This window comes from Salmo trutta, chromosome 4, assembly GCF_901001165.1.
Source record: "Salmo trutta chromosome 4, fSalTru1.1, whole genome shotgun sequence".
NCBI classification, from domain to species: domain Eukaryota; kingdom Metazoa; phylum Chordata; class Actinopteri; order Salmoniformes; family Salmonidae; genus Salmo; species Salmo trutta.
The window spans coordinates 25,203,154-25,220,164 of NC_042960.1; the positions used below are offsets into that span (position 1 = coordinate 25,203,154).

The 17,011-nt window shown below is 45.6% G+C and overlaps 1 protein-coding gene across 5 annotated transcripts; it reads right to left on the reverse strand.

Moving 5' to 3' along the window:
• Positions 1-1,073: 1,073 nt before the first annotated feature.
• LOC115192135 (serine/arginine repetitive matrix protein 2) lies at positions 1,074-14,931 on the reverse strand. Of its 5 annotated transcripts, none has more exons than XM_029750301.1 (14): positions 14,717-14,931; positions 13,241-13,495; positions 12,685-12,780; positions 6,900-7,085; positions 6,661-6,747; positions 6,516-6,575; positions 6,071-6,103; positions 5,886-5,999; positions 5,524-5,662; positions 3,499-5,351; positions 2,608-3,318; positions 2,408-2,485; positions 2,054-2,161; positions 1,074-1,714 (listed from the first exon to the last, which is right to left on the reverse strand). In XM_029750301.1, the coding sequence occupies exons 2-14, from the start codon at positions 13,486-13,488 to the stop codon at positions 1,660-1,662; spliced, it is 3,768 nt and encodes a 1,255-aa protein (XP_029606161.1). In that variant the 5' UTR covers positions 13,489-13,495; positions 14,717-14,931; the 3' UTR covers positions 1,074-1,659. The 5 variants fall into 5 exon arrangements, with proteins under 5 accessions (XP_029606161.1, XP_029606164.1, XP_029606163.1 ...); XM_029750304.1 differs by having other exon boundaries at positions 14,700-14,931; XM_029750303.1 differs by lacking the exon at positions 14,717-14,931 and adding an exon at positions 14,362-14,447.
• Between the last annotated feature and the right edge of the window lie 2,080 nt (positions 14,932-17,011).

The following is a 17,011-nucleotide window of genomic DNA, read 5'->3' on the forward strand; positions in this document are numbered from 1 at the left end:
GATGTTAATAAAAAATAAAAAGTTGGAATATCCCGTATGCACATTCCATGATCGAAGTTCTAAACACACTTCCTACCGGCGTGGCAATTTCCGGTGGCGCATACTATAGAACGAAAGTCAGTCTAGTTGTTATCGACGATATAACGTTACTACCACTATGTCGCAGTTTTTTACTAGGTGTCTTCAGAACTTGCCTCAAATTAATACTAATGATGTACACTTAAGGTCCTTGTGTAATGTGATATTGTACCCCCAGCTCAATTGTCCATTGTATATAATCTATATATACACTTGTGTTCCCTCATGTACTTTCTGTATTGAATTGTTAATGAAAATAACATAAAAAATAAAATAAAAAACTGACACGTGACGTGTCAGTGCCACGTTACGCGACGTGATAGCAACGTCTACATGACGTGAACGTGTCGGCAATTTGACGCCTTAGAAAAAAACTTGTCTCTAATGACAGTCCATGTTAATTCATGACGGTATTTTATGGCGCTAGGAAGACGTTAAGTGACTTCGTGAGAGGTATCAGTAGCTTCACGAGTATTATTTATGACCTTCATCACCCCCCATACTGCTGCGGGAAAACAGTGCACTCCTATGGAGTTTAGATGTGGCTGGCATCCAACGTTATTGTGCATTAACGCCACCTACTGTACTGCCCCCGCCTGTCCAAGATTGACCAATAGAAATAGAGGGTTTCCTGCACATGCCCTGAATTGCACCCTTCGAGATGCTTGCGACTAGTCGTTGTCATGACTCCCAAATTTACTTATATATATCGATATTTGTGCATAAAAGCGTTCCCCCTACATTTCTTGCACCTTGTCTAACGTGTTTCGTTTAATCGACATTTGGAAAGTTTCCCAACAAATGTTGTTTCCATCAGGCCTGTCGCATAAAAAGGTTGGATGGAAACCTGGTTAGTGATTGCACTTGTTTTTACTTACAAATTAATCCGTTGTGGACAGACGCATTTAACATAAAATGGCACGACATTTTAGTTCAATGTTGCAGAGATAACCTAAAAATAATTGAATGGTTGAAAATTAATCACTGCCAACAAAAATGATACAACTTTTTATTATCATTCATTATTTTCAAAGAGAAACAAACCATGAGTTGCAGTTTCTAATCAACATGGAAACAGCACGTAATCCATTGGCAATAACCAAAACACAGATGGGTCATATCTACATGTAGATCAACACAAATACAGAGGGGAAGAAAATGTGCAGTGAATGTTTGTTGTTTTGAGATAATTGAATAGGACTGTGTGGGTGTGCACAATGTTTTGAGTCTGGAAAGCTTCTGTGCTTGACTTTCCTATCATGGACTCTCCACCTACCATTTACAGTTACATGTCTTCCTTACAGTACAGCATAAAACAAAATGTACAAAAACTCTTGACTAAAAGCAGACCTCTTGGTCTCTGTTGGGTTTCAAATTCTGCCAACGTTTTCTTCCTGTGGTGCTATCCTCATGCCACAGAATCAACAACAAAGCTTAATTCACTCAGTCATTCACAGATCAAATGTCCTTAACTTCCCCTCCCTTTAATATCCAAATGGTACAGTCCAGTTCAAACAGCCCAGAAGTGTTTGGATGGAGGAAGGGGGAGGGAAAGTGGCAGTTACACTTCAGAGTGAAGGATCATTTTCTTCTCCTACTGCTTGGTGATCGGCTTGGGGACCGTCTGCTGCCACTCCTTGAAAAGAGGGGGAGAATAACCCAATAAATCAGTACAGATAACTCCACAATAATGATTGACATACACAGTAGTTGCTAGAATAGTTTGTTTACATTTTAGTCATTTAGCAGACTTCTTATACAGAGCGACTGACAATTAGTGCATACATCTTAAGATGGCAAGGTGAGAATCACATCAGTTGTAGCAAGTACATTTTCCCGCAAAACATTAACATGTACTTATTTCTCGAAACCTGTACCTTCTGTTGGAGTCAATCATTTTAAAGATTAGTCTGTTTTTCCCTATAGGAACACAGAAAAATATGTTTGCCTTCAAATTGGCTAGTTGACTACTGACCTGCGGGTGGGTGGAGAATGTGCAGGTCGCCTCTGTCTGGGTGGAGAGTAGCTGAGAGAGCGAGAGTCTCTCAGCGAGTCAGCTGGCACTCTTTGAGGTTGCGCTGGGCTGGAAAAGATGAGGTGTCAAATATCTACTGGTTCCTGTATGTTACAGAAATATTCCAGACTTTTTGAATAACATTAGATAATAAATAATATTGTCATTTCCATGACTTCAATTAGATGTACATCATAACTAGAAACATTACAGTATATGAGTTCTGTGTCAAGAACCAATGGAAATAATAGATCTATAACAAATAGTTAACATTATGTCAACATCAATTCTGGTGGTCCTAGTCTTTTTGGTTACCACTTTTTCTTGTCTTCCTTCTCACTTTCAGAAGAGGATGAGGAGGAGGAGCTATGGGCAGTTGTTATCCTGTCACCTCTGGGAGAGAGAGAGAGGGGGACATTGTAAAGAGAGGAATCATGTCAGCTCTATTTACAGCATTTCTATCCGCAATGTGATCCAAATGTAAAATATGTCAATCATTTAACACCCCTCCTTACGCTTTTCCTTGCTCTGCATCAGAGTCAGAACTGTCTGATGAAGAGGAAGATGAGGAGGAAGAAGAAGATGAAGAGCTGGGGCTGCCCAACTTTCCTTTTTTTTCCTCTTTGGCCCCCTTCTCGCTCACACCATTTTCAGTCCGGACTGGTCGGTCTGAGGGATCGGCAGCGCCGCGTGAGGGGAGAGGAGATTGGGTCCTCGAGGTGTCTCGTAGAGATACTCTGGTCTCTGAATGGCTGAGGGCCTGTGGCGACCTGAAGCGGGGTGGGTCAGAGTGACGTGTTTCTTTGGGGTGGGCTCTGATATCTGATTGGCTGGGAAGGGGACTGGTCTCCTTGGAGTGGAGCGTTGAGGGTATGGAACGAGCCTTCCTTCCTCTGTCTTCCCCTTTCTCTCGTTCCTCTCTATCACTTCTTCGGTCTTTCTCCACTGTTGGTTTCATCACTTTTTCTACAGGCAGCTCCTTCCTCTCTCGGGCCGGAGAGGGGGATGAGGAAGAAGAAGAACCAGAAGAGGAAGAGCGACGGGGTGGGGGAACGTCTTTAACAGGTTGGCGCTCTCGCCTCTCTTGCTCTTTTTCACGTTGCCGCTCTTTTTCCCTCGCTCTCTCCAGCTCTCTATTCTTCTCTCTCTCCTGGTCTCTCCGCCTTTCTCTGGATAGCGAGAGGCTGCTTCTACTTTGTCGAATGGGAGAGGGGGATCGCCGAGACCTGAGGGACGAGAAAATAAATACACAAATTAAATAAACAATTCAGAATCTGGTTTGGCATTCTGAGGTCTTGGCAGATTTGAATCGAGTTATTATTGATTTATGTTCGCACTGTGTGTGATGTTTGATGTGTGTATAGTTGAGTTGCGTCTGATTTGTTGTGAATAGGTCCTGGTCCTACCTGTAGAGGGGACTGCGTCTTCTGGGGCTCCTCGACCTGCTCCTCCTGGCTCCTCTGTCTCTGGAGCGATCCCTCCCTCTATCCCTCGCTCTCTGCCTCTCTCGGTTGTGCTTTAGCTCCCGGCTGCGGCTCCGCCGTGGTACGTAGGCGCGAGTCGGGGAGCGGGTAGGAGGCGAGGCTCTCCGGGTGGTGGCTTGTCGTCGAGGGCTGGGGGAGCGTTTGGGGGGGTCCTGGTACTGCCGTGGGGGGGTGCGGCGAGGAGGGGAGGGCCGTGGGACAACTGCTACTGCGGGGGCTTTTGGGGAGGGCGCCCTCCTCCTCTCCCACTCCTGCTCAGAGGGGCTGTACTTCTCTGCCCTCCTGGCCTGGCTCTTCACCCCTCCCTCGCTCTCCTTCTCCCGCTCCTTCTCTCTTTCCACTTCAGTGGGGGCGTACCTCTCGCCTCTGCCTTGGGGGGCTCCTCTTCTGGGAGGAGAGGGTGGAGGGCTGGAGCTCTCTACCTCCGTGGGGCTGTACCTCTCCTGTCCCCTCCCTCGCGCCTTCTCTCTGTCTGTGGAGGGGTAGCGTTCGGCAGCAGGGGGGCAGCGTTCGGCAGCAGGGGGCGGGTTTTCCCTTTCAGAGAGCATGAACCTGTCCCCTCCTCCCGTTCTCTCACGTTCCTTCTCTCTCCCTGTAGCTCTCTGTTCGTCACTCTCTGAAGCGCTCTCTCTGCCCCCATTGGCCAGATACCTCTGGAAGGCGGCACCTACGGCGGGAGGAGAGATGAGAGAGGGTAGGGCTTTCTTCGCTGGGCTGCTCTTCGCCGTGGTTCCCTTTTTCTTCTCTCCCTCGTCGGAGGATGAAGATGATGATGATGAGCCAGAGGAGGATGAGGAAGAACTGTCGCTATCACTCCCGCTGCTTTCCTTCGCGTTCGGCTTCTCCTTCTCTTGCTCCTTTTCCGGCAGGCTTCGGTCTCTGTTCTCCCGCCTGTTGTCCTCCTCAGTTTGTCTTTTTCGCTCCCTCTCTACTGCCCCCCTCTCCCCCTCTTGCTCCACGGGGAGGTCTTCAGACAAACAGATAGACGGATGTTGTTGAGTAGAAGACAGTCTGCCAGATCTCTCGCGCTCTCTCCTTCCATCTCGGTCTCGCTCCCTCTCTTTCTCCCTTTCACTCTCCTGCTTCCTCCGCTCATCTTGTTTCTCCCTCTCTTCGTTCAATTCTCTCTCCCTCCCTTTACCCCTCTCCTCCGGTTTCCACTCGTTCTCTGTCCTTCCCTCACGCTCCCTTTCTTTCTGTCGTCCATTAGTGAGAGGTGATTGAGAGACAGGGGATGTGGAGTCGCGGGATGAGTTTCTACCCCTCCCTCCATCTCTTTTCCGACTAGGGAGAGATCCTTCTTTCTCATTCCCTCTCCCCCTCTCTCTGTCAGCTGGGGCTCGGGGGGGGACATTTCTTTCTTTTCCTCGCTCCCCCTCTCCACTCCTTCCTCTCCTTGCTCCCTCTTTTTCTGGAGATGGAGACAAAGAGGAGTCTCGTCTTTGTGGTTTGTCCTCCTTTCCGCTCCTCTGTTTCCTGGTGTCCGGGTGTTTCGGGGGTGGAGAGGGGGATGAAGAGTCGTCTCTGCTCCTCTGCAGCATTGTTCTCTCCTTTCCTCTATCCTTCTCTCGCTCTCTCTCTCCACTTCTGGAGCGCCTGGCTTTCTCTCGTTCCAGTCGAGGAGGAGAGGGGGAAGAGGAGTCGTGTCTCTTTCTTGTAGGCTTCACTTTCTCACGCTCCTCTCTTTTTTTCTCTTTGTCCTTCAGTCGCTCCTTCTCCCGTTCCTTGTCTGCCCTCGGTCGGCGTTCAGGGGAGCTGTGATACCTGGGAGATCTCTGAGAGGGAGAGAAGGAGGGGGAAAAGGAGGTAAGGAGAGTGAGGTGAGAGGAAAAAGGATAATGAGCAAGAGTGCTGAAGGCCATTGATTATGCCGAATTGTCACAAAACAGGAGAGGTTTTGAAATGGTAGAGGGAGCTGATCACCGGACCAATCACAGGTGGTCTTACCATTCTGCCTCCCGGACGCTGTGGACTCCCGTCCTCGCGACCACAACCCCTCCTGTCAGGAGACAGCCCCTTTCTCCCCTCTTCTGCTCTCTTGACTGGCTGGTTCTGCTGCCTCTCTCTCAGCAGGGGAGGGGATTGGCTGATCAAATGGAGATAAGGCATGAGAGATGGAATAACAGCATGGGGTGCAACTCAAAACTCTGCCTTGGCTTTTAAGTTATTGAATGACTAGAATTGAGTAACTATGCGAGTAGGGTTGCACATTTTTGGTAACTTCAATGAGGATTTGTGGAAAACCTGGGAATTTAGGGGAAGTTACAACCCCAAATTGTGAGTCATGACCTCTGGTGATCCGGAAGTACCTGTGAGCAGAGCTGGAGGACCCACTCCTATGGCGCCGTGTCTTACCCTGGGGCGGAGTCTCATTTTCACTTCTCTTGCGTTTTTTCTTGGATGCCTGCTTCTCGTCTGAGGAGCTGAGAGGGGAAACAAAGTATTTTAGTACACACACACACACGAACTATGAACCACTTTCTGTAGGACCCACCTGTCTTTGTCATCCTTTTTTCCCAGCCTGTCCCTAGAACAGAGAACACAAAGTCTTTGTTCATTAAGCTGAAAAAGGTAAAAGGCTCACACATCACACCGAACGTGAATCTAGCGTTTGTCTGTTGATCGTTCAGAACGCTTTGTTTTGGGGGAACGCCCGCTGTAGATGTCATTTTTCACGTGATACTACATGTAAAAATCGGTAGGCAAATTACGTTCAGAGGTGCTAAGTACTCTGGGCCAGCACATTTTATTGGTGTGTCAGACCTATGAGTCCTCGCTAGCACATGTGATCGTCAAGCTGTAAGCATGCACATCCCTTACACAAGAGGTTCTAATCCACTACAATTTAGATGTTCTGAAATAACAATACCAATGTTATGAAACTACGCTGGACATGAAATCCATTCACTGTCTGCAAAATGGAAAAAATGAATGGAAACCTTTTCTTTTTCCTCTTTTTAGTTTTCACCCGTGGAGGAGAGGGGGAGGGACTCTCTGAGCTGAAGAAGAGTAAACTGTCAATCAAACAAGCTATGCATTATTTTTACGCATGCACACAAAATAGGACTTTCTCCCTTCTCTCACCTGTCTCTGTTCTTGTTTTTCTTCCTTTTCTTCTTACGGCTCTGTTTTCGGGCTGGTGAGTCCGAGTCCTCTGACTCTTCTACCAGCCTGAGAGAGAGACGGAGGGGGAGAGAGAGAGAGACGGAGGGGAAGAGAGAGAAAGAGATGGTAAGTAACAAGAGGGGATAAACAAAGGAAAATCAGAGTTACACGAGTAAGTCTAGCTAGGAGAATCACACACACACACCCCCTCGACTCACACGTATTTCTGCTGCTGTTGCTTCTCTTTCTCCAGCCTCTCCTGCTCCCTCTTCTCCTTCTCTCGCTCCTTGCGCTCCGGGTGGAAGGAGGAGCCGTCTACGTAGTCCGTGGCGATGCCGAATGCTGCCCTTAGCTTGTCATTCTTCTGCTGATTGGCTGCAGCCAGGGCGTGAGTCTCTGTCGCCCTGGGGGGGGGGGGGGGGGGGGGGGCAGTTTTCAATAGGTCCTATTGTCACACTTGGTTACTCCCCAAAGAGTGGAACAGTGGTGTTTCACCACCTTGTTCAATGGCCAGCAACTGTTGGAAGATTGGAAGAGCCACGTCATCACGCAACAGACGTCACCAGAGCGCACAACAGAACAGTGTACTGCCTACACTCGGTTTGTATTACTATTGATTCCGCGATGCGTTCTGCTTTTACGACTGGGACCGAAAATGTGTGTCCCGGATTCCAGTTAGCTGCTAGCCATCATGAAAACGGAACAGGCAAACGTTAGCAGTGCTAGCCCACCAGTGTTTTCATCCATGGCTGGGCACAAATGCTTCAGGTGTGAGATGATTTCCACACAATCACAAGATGAAGATAAGGTGGAACTGGAAAATGGACAGGGATTTGTCTGCCCTAAATGCACCACCATCAAACATCTTAGGGAAGAGATCCTCCGGCAGTTAGCTCAGCTGCGAGAAAATAAAAATTTGCTTTCTAAGTACACCAACCTTGCTGTAACCCAGGCAAACCGAATCTCAGTTTTAAATGCCTCCTATAGCAAAGCTAATGATGAGTCGGGCGGCGTTGACCTGTCCCAATCCAACGAACAGATGTTAAGCTCAACTCCGCGGCCCATGGGAGACTGGACACAGGCGTAGGAGATCAGGGAGGCAGTCTGGCCACCCATCAATCTGAGAAGATCCGATCCAGCTAGCAAACAGCTTTGCCCCGCTTGAGACCGACCTAGCAGTCCCGGGAGTCAGCACGGACCATGGGTGTATACCAACAGCCGGCGGGGCCCAGTGGCACCCTCCCCCACAGCCATCACAGTTCAACAGGTCGTTTCCCCATCGGATTCACAATCATTGTGGGCAGCTCGATGGTGAGGGATGTTGGCCTGCCTATGGTCTGTGGACCGACTAAGGTCCACTGTCACCCAGGAGCCTGTGTCCATGTCATCAACTCTCTCCTGCCCACAGTTCTGGTCAACTACTCCAATACTGACACCATCGTCACTCACGTAGGTTTAAACAACCTTCATTTTAGGCTTTTTTTTTTTTTTTTAAACGACCCTCATTAAGCACAGGGAAGATAATTCTCTGGCCCCTTCCCGAGCTACCGAAGAGGTTTGGAACTTTTCAGCTAACTCTTTGCCCTAAACGAGCACCTGAAGAAACTTTGCAATGACAGGAATGTCTTTTTGTGGGCGCAAACCAGCACTTTTTAAAAGAGATATGATCCCCCCCTAAGCGCAGGCGTTCCAATTTCTAGCAACATCGCTAACTGTTTGAGACTGACAGACAGGGTCTGGTAGTGCTCCAGTTCTCCCTGTTAGAATAAGCAATAGAGGACTTGGAAACCATATCAACTCCTATAGAAATGGCCACTTTATGTTCCTTTATCTGCTTTCTAGTGAGTTTATACAAACTCATCTCCTACCAGTCTGATAGGTTGGAGACTGTCAGAAAACATGGCTGTAACGTTAATTTGGTTGTTACTCCATTGATTACCTCTAGGCAGATGGCCCAGGTGAAGAGTGGCCCACACATTGAATACGGACGGCACCCTTAAATGCAATCACTAGTAAAACATCTCGTGAATGACCTCATTACATTCCTGAGCGCAAAGTTGATTGCATGTTACTCACTGAAACATGGCTGTCTTCAGACTGTAGTGCCGTTCTTATTGAAGCTTCCCCCCCAGACTACAGCTTTTCATACTCTATCAGAAAAGGGAAAAGGGGTGGAGACAGCATCTATTTTCACTAATGCTCTCAGCTGTAAGGACATTTCATTTGGCGACTTTAGGTCTTTCGAGCAGCATGCTATACTGTTTAAATTTTAGCCACCAGTGCTGGCCATAACCCTGTATAGGCCACCAAAGCACTGCCCCACTTTCTTTACTGATTTCTCTGTACTATTGTTCTTGAGAACTATGATAAAATCATTGTGTTTGGTGATTTTAATATTCATGTTGAAAAAGCTGACGAAGGCCGTGAGGCCAATATATAAAGCTTATTAAAGAGCAGTGATACTATCAAGAGCAGTGTTCGGGTTTCTTATTTTCTCTCTCATTTTATTCAACTGTTACCATGCACCTGCAAAAATGATAGCTCAGATGTGCGAGTGCCTTTTGAATATTCATGTTGACAAAGAGACTGACTCCAAGGACATTGAATTTCTGAATCTTTTGAGCTTTATGGACTTCATCCAACATGTTACTGGGCCGACCGATAATCAGGTCCAGAGTATGGCTGCGGTTATTACCAAGGAGCATTCTATTGACATATCCTCGATTGTTGATGTTGCTTTAGCTGACTACCTTGTTGCCCATAGCACAGAGTAATGCTGAACGCATTATTAAGAAACGCTTTAAGATTTTATTGAGTGTATGAACAATACTCCACCTATTCTGCCTTCCTCTTGTGATGATTTAGTTGATAACTTTAATAGCAAATTAAGGGCAACAATTGATGCCATAGCTCCAGTAAAGTTGAAAATGGTCACATCCAACTGGGGAGCCCCTGGATGATTAAGGAAACTAATACATTTAAGAGAATTTGCAGAAAGGCTGAGCAGAAATGGAGAAAGTCAAAGTTCCAGGTCCATTATGATATTCTGAGAGAGCAACTTCACATATATAACAAGGCAATTAGAAAAATTTCCCCGACTGGCATTTCTAACTTGATCACTGAATCAGAATAAAGTCGAGACTGCTCTTCTCAACCAGGTGGCCTGATAAATCCTATCCCCACAAACCTATATGAAGTTTCTTCCACATCGAAATGTGATGAGTTTGCGGCATGTTTAAGAGATAAGATAAACAGTCTGGGTATCAGTCAAGCAAGACCTGATGAGAAGTTTGATAAACTCAGAAAAAAAAAGATGTCCCTTTTTCAGGACCCTGTCTTTCAAAGATAATTTGTAAAAATCTAAATAACTTCACAGATCTTCATTGTAAAGGGTTTAAACACCGTTTCCCATGCTTGTTCAATGAACCATAAACAATTAATGAACATGCACCTGTGGAACGGTCGTTAAGACACTAACAGCTTGCAGACAGTAGGCAATTAAGGTCACAGTTATGAAAACGTAGGACACTAAGGAGGCCTTTCCACTGACTCTGAAAAACACCAAAAGAAAGATGCCCAGGGTCCCTGCTCATCTGCGTGAACGTGCCTTAGGCATGCTGCAAGGAGGCATGCAGATGTGGCCAGGGCAATAAATTGCAACGTCCATACTGTGAGACGCCTAAGACAGCGCTACAGGGAGACAGGACGGACAGCTGATCGTCCTCGCAGTGGCAGACCACGTGTAAAAACATCTGCTCAGGATCGGTACAGCCGAACATCACACCTGGGGGACAGGTAAAGGATGGCAACAACAACTGCCCGAGTTACACCAGGAACGCACAATCCCTACATCAGTGCTCAGACTGTCCGCAATAGGCTGAGAGAGGCTGGACTGAGGGCTTGTAGGCCTGTTGGAAGGCAGGACCTAACCAGACATCACCGGCAACAACGTCACCTATGGGCACAAACCCACCGTTGCTGGACCAGACAGGACTGTGCTCTTCACTGACGAGTCACGGTTTTGTCTCACCAGGGGCGATGGTCGGATTCGCATTTATCGTGAAAGAAATGAGCGTTACACCGAGGCCTGTACTCTGGAGCGGGATCGATTTGGAAGTGGAGGGTCCGTCATGGTGGTGTGTCACAGCATCAACGGACTGAGCTTGTTGTCAGTGCAGGCAATCTCAACGCTGTGCCTTACAGGGAAGACATCCTCCTCCCTCATGTGGTACCCTTCCTGCAGGCTCATCCTGACATGACCCTCCAGCATGACAATGCCACCAGCCATACTGCTCATTCTGTGCGTGATTTCCTTCAAGACAGGAATGTCAGTGTTCTGCCATGGCCAGCGAAGAGCCCGGATCTCAATCCCATTGAGCATGTCTGGGACCTGTTGGATCGAAGGGTGAGGGCTTGGGCCATTCCCCCCAGAAGTGTCTGGGAACTTGCAGGTGCCTTGGTGGAAGAGTGGGGTAACATCTCACAGCAAGGACTGGCAAATCTGGTGCAGTCCATGAGGAGATGTACTGCGGTACTTAATGCAGCTGTTGGCCACACCAGATACTGACTGTTACTTTTGATTCCCCCCCCATTTGTTCAGGGACACATTATTCAATTTCTGTGGAACTTTTTCAATTTATGTCTCAGTTGCTGAGAGGACTTTTTTTTGCTGAGTTTACATATCACTTGGCAGCGTTCCACAAGGTTTGATTTTGGGTCCGGTCCATCTATCTATAACCCCTGGGCAGCGTTATCAGAAAGCACATCATTGATTTTCACTGCTACGCAGACTAGACAACTTTACATTTGTGTCACCAGAGGATTTTAGCTCCAAGACAAGACAGAGGTACTTATTTTTGGAGCCAAAGCACAGAATGTATCTGGCTGCACATTTTTATTCACAGGCAATAAAGATAATACACCAGGTAAAAAACCTTTGTTATTTTCAATTGTTCTCAATCTCAAATCACACAATAGGAATGTGACCAAAATAGCTTTTTACCACCTGAGGAACATTGTCAAGGTGCAGCCTTTTCTCTCTCAGGCTGATACAGAGACACATCCATGCTTTTATGACAAGCAGGCTTGACAACTGTAATGCTCTCCTGTCTGGTCTACACAAGAAAGCCATTGGTCAACTGCAAAACACACAGTATACTGCAGCACGGGTACTGGCCAAGACCAGATGGAGAGCACACATTACACCGGTTTTAAGGTCTCTGCACTGGCTGCCTGTGAGTTTTAAAACACATTTTAAGATTTTTTAATCAACCCACAACTATGCACCCCCCAATACATGTCAGACATGCTTTTAAGTTAGGTGCCCAGTAGGTCCCTCAGGTCCTCTGGCACTTGCCTTTTAACTATACCAAAGCCTAGGACCAAGAGGCATGGCCAAGCAGCCTTTAGTTACTATGCCACCAGCCACTGGAATAGCCTGCCTGAGAACCTAAGGCAGCCGAAACGTTTGACATTTTAAAAAGAGAACTTAAAAATTACAACACCTTTTTAGCTTTACTTTTCCTTAGGGTGCTTTTTAGTGGTTCAGTTTTTATTTATTTGTTATTCTTTTGTTTTTTAATCCTCTTACTTTGTTTAGTAAATATTTCAGTTTTTATTTTCACCGATTTTCTTAGTTTTTTTCCTTGTCTGAAATGTGCTGTATAAATAAAGCTTGATTATAGTTAATTTAAAGTTTGTGCAGCCATGCTGGTCTGTAGTAGTTTGTGGTGGTCTGCAGTATAAATGTCACTAGTCCGTAGTGATCACTAGATCTGTGGTTTCACTAGTTTCATTACTCTATAGTAATGATCCTGTGTGGCTCAGTTGGTAGAGCATGGTGTTTGCAACGCCAGGGTTGTGGGTTCGATTCCCATGGGGGACCAGTACAGGGGAATTTTTTTAATGAAATGTATGCATTCACTGCTGTAAGTCGCTCTGGATAAGAGCGTCTGCTAAATGACTAAAATGTAAAAATGTAAATCTGTGGTGGTGTGTACTTACAATGGTCTCTCGGTAGGGGCTGAAGGCGGCTCCTGCTTCTCCTGCAGCATCATGCGGAAGCTGTTCACCTTCTCTTCAATCTCCTCAGCTGAGTACCTGTCATCAACACACACACGCGGCTCAGCAGTTAAGACACCGAACTCTCTCCTTCAGCACCCCATATCTTCACCCTTTCTCTCAGTCCCTCCCATCCCACTCTGAGGGGATTTGATTAAAATGGCCCGGCTACCTGGAGTTTGCACTGGGTGAAAAGTGATTTCATTCATTTTGGAACCGGGCTTGAACCAGGGGGCCCGCTCTGGCCAACATCACCTCCCCCCCAAAAAGTGACATTGGTTAAGCATGTGGAGTAATGAGTAGGATTCTGTGTTTGCTTCATCTGCCTTCCCAATGTAAACTAGTTTGAAAATGTCCGGTCACGTGACAGGCCATAGCCCAGTGCAACCCGGGCCAGCTTAATTAAATCCCTCTCTCACCCCTACTCCTCTCCCCCCACCCCCCTGCCTGCCCGCCCCTCCCTCCCTCTTACACCTATCCACCTAACCCTCTCTCTCACCCCTGCTCTTCCATCATGTCCTGGAGCTCTGCACACTTGACCTCCAGCTGCCTCTTTCTCTGGTGCTCCAGGATATCTGCGTTGGGCTGACGGTTCAGCTGGCTCTCCAGCCTCTCACGGTCCTTCTCGTCCCGCTCACCACCGCGCTCGTCCCGTGGACGCTTTGCACGCACGCTCGACAGGTTACGCTGCACATAGCCGTTAGTGCCGCTGCCTCGCGGCGTGGTCAGGCCAATGCCGTTGTACATAGCTCCTCTATGGAGAGACAGATAAGTGTGAGTATTAAAACGATTGGAACTGGAATGGTAGAGGGTAGGCCTATTAGTCAGTCCCGAACAAAACAGACAGCCTACAACCAGGTCACAAAAATCAACCACGTTAGGCTGGCAGACCAGGGTTGGGGTCAATTTAGGAATTTTGGTCATTGTATCTTAAGCCATGCGCTATGGAGTTAGGCATGCCAATAAAGACTAAATGGGAGTGTATTGGGTAGGTACAATGCACAAATAGTTAATTATAATAACCCTCCCCTATAGACCATATTGATGATATAGAAGAGATTCAAAACTAGGCCACACTGTCATAAACACAGCTTATAAATAAATAAAAAACTAGTTGGCAAGGTTGGGGTCAATAATGTTTTAATTCAGGAAGTAAACGACAATTCCAATTCACACCAAATGCTTATCTATGATAAACATTTGGGATTTGAAATGATGTTTACTTCCTGAATAAAACAGATTGCAAGCTAACGTTACAACAGTTAACTTAGTAGAGCAGAATATAGTCACCGATAGCTAGCTAACATTTAGTCAAAAAAACAGTGAACTGCCTTTGAACCCAACAATCCCTAGATAACCAACTAACTAGCTAGCTACTATAAATAAACGTACCATACCACAACACTTCGCAGCAGGAAAGAGAAACAAGCCTAGCTAGCTAACGTTAGTAGTATGAGATTTGTCAGAAACTGAGATAGCTAGCTAGCTTCTTTAGCTACGCATTAAACTAGTAGGAGGGACAAATGACCGGCTACGTTAGTTCGGTCTACAATGAATAGCTGGCTAGCAAAATAACTGACGTCAGCGGGCATTACGTCGAAATTAAATTGTTAACGTTACCTGACTAGCTTGTTACTGCACTTATAAAAATGACGACGTTGACACACACTTCTTATGCGCGCCCTCCTCTCAGTGATCGAACCCGAGGCTTAACGAGCCCCCTGCCAAACTTTGGCCCAAATCGGCCTTCTATATAGGCTAGTTAGCAACTAGCGTAGCTAGCTACCGTGCGCTGTACACTTGTGGAATGCACCAAAACAATATAGGTAACGATATCTAACATTATTTGGACAGCAGTCAAGTCATTGTATCTTTTTTTGTCAGCTAGCTAACGTTAGATATCGAAATATATTAACCCCGCATGGTAACTAACTGTTAAGCCAATTTAGCATGCTAACCAGATAGCGAACGTTACCTCTGAGATCCCCGCGAACGGAGACGATGAAGGGAAGCAAATACACTGGCAAAAGCCAAAATAAAACGACAACCGAAACAAAAAGAAATCTACTTTAAGTACTTATTCGTAAAACAAACACCTAATGCCTGCTGATATCGTCACTGGTTGAACATCGGGGGAAAACCACGCATGATGATGGCGACCCCAGACTCTGCGTCTAAACTACATTTCCCATGTTTCCCATTAATACTTTTCTTCTTCTTCAAAGTTTTATGGCCGACTACACCTATTGGTGTATAAACTTTTCACCTTGTTGACTTGATGCCACAAGTAACAACAACCCTTCGTATGAGTTTATCTGCTGTATGAGTAGCCTAATGTGAAGACATATTGTCCATGCCATGAACGACAGCCCCCTTGTATTTTCAGGTTATCTTGTTCATTTAAAGGCACAATCTGTAATTTCAGCATTCCTTCCACCTTGTTTGCAATAAGGTACATTTCTTTAACCTTTACTGAACTAGGCAAGTCAGTTAAGAACAAATTCAAATTTACACTGATGGCCTAGCCCAGCCAAACCCTAACGACGCTGGGCCAATTGTGCGCCGCCCTATGGGACTCCCAATCATGGCCAGTTGTGATACAGCCTGGAATCGACACCTCTAGCACTGCGATGCAGTGCCTTAGACTGCTGCGAAATTACACCTATGCTGTCCAATTCATAAGTAGACAACTATTTGCATATTACTGACAGTCCATAAATCAACATGATTATCCATATAATACCTAATTGACTTTGAATTCACAGCATTTTGCCTGTAAAAAAAAAACAGGCAATGTCTATATGATCCCTTTTCAAACAGTTCCATTTTCACCTCTTTCTTGTTGGCATTCGCTATTTACAGTATACATCAAGGTGATTAGCCAGCACCGGTGAGGGGTGGGTGTCTATTATAATGAATCCATTGAATATACGCCATCACAAAGAAAGTCATTATGTATTTGTTTGGGCAGAAAGAAACATTTTGAAACTGAGAAAATATACTTCAAAATAATATAATAGTCATTTGGAGTTTAATTATGTTACTGGTCTGTGCAGCCTATAGGCTACGTGGCTGTGTCATGCAAATACAATCAATAGTTTCTTATTTTGTTACTTTAACAGACAAGACACACTTACATTCCCCTGCCCTGATAACAGTCAACACACATATATTTTATAGTAAGAATATAATGGAATATAACAGAATAAAATATAAATAATATTTTTCCCAAACAACTTGAGTTTCGTGGGACAAATGTGATATTTTGAAACAGAGTTTCAGTTATTTTTGAGAGTTTGTAGGTGCTTGTATGTGCTTTAGAAACCTTATGATCTCTTTCCGAAAAGGGCGCTTTTTTGATCCACGTTTAATCATTTTTTCCTCCTCACTCCACTTTGTTAGGTATCGTGCACATTGATAGCTTGCTAGCAAATATCCTAGCCAACAGATTTTCTTTTAACAGTAGCAGCAAAGTTATCTAAATAGGACTAATCACTACAAATGTTCAAGTAGATATTTTAGCCTATAGAGCAGGGGTGTCAAACTCATTTTGCCCCTTGCTTATATTTCCTTGCAGTCAGAATTTACACAAAATAGTCCTCTATACATCGTTTTTGAAATTTTCGATGCTCTCTGACTGTCTAGTGATTATTAGCACGCTGGACAGTCAAGAAACTGTATGAATATAGTACATTATCATTTCTACACAGTTTCGATTTGGTTTTAGTGATTTTAAAGTATACAGAATTTTTTGTTGTTGTTGAGGAGATGGGAAACTCCATTGGAATTGTATTAACGTGTGGTACATGACAACATGAACGCGATTAGTCAACAGTCTGCTGGGCAGGGCATTATATACTGCTCAAAAAAATAAAGGGAACACTTAAACAACACATCCTAGATCTGAATGAAAGAAATAATCTTATTAAATACTTTTTTCTTTACATAGTTGAATGTGCTGACAACATAATCACAAAGAAATAATCAATGGAAATCCAATTTATCAACCCATGGAGGTCTGGATTTGGAGTCACACTAAAAATTTAAGTGGAAAACCACACTACAGGCTGATCCAACTTTGATGTAATGTCCTTAAAACAAGTCAAAATGAGGCTCAGTAGTGTGTGTGGCCTCCACGTGCCTGTATGACCTCCCTACAATGCCTGGGCATGCTCCTGATGAGGTGGCGGATGGTCTCCTGAGGGATCTCCTCCCAGACCTGGATTAAAGCATCCGCCAACTCCTGGACAGTCTGTGGTGCAACGTGGCG

Coding starts and splice junctions, on each gene's coding strand:
- LOC115192135 (XM_029750301.1), bottom strand. CDS start 13,488: ATGTACAACGGCATTGGCCTGACCACGCCGCGAGGCAGCGGCACTAAC. Junction 5,352..5,523: donor AGCGTCCGGGAGGCAGAATG/GTAAGACCACCT, acceptor TCTCCCTCTCAG/AGATCTCCCAGGTATCACAG. Junction 3,319..3,498: donor AGACGCAGTCCCCTCTACAG/GTAGGACCAGGA, acceptor CTCGTCCCTCAG/GTCTCGGCGATCCCCCTCTC.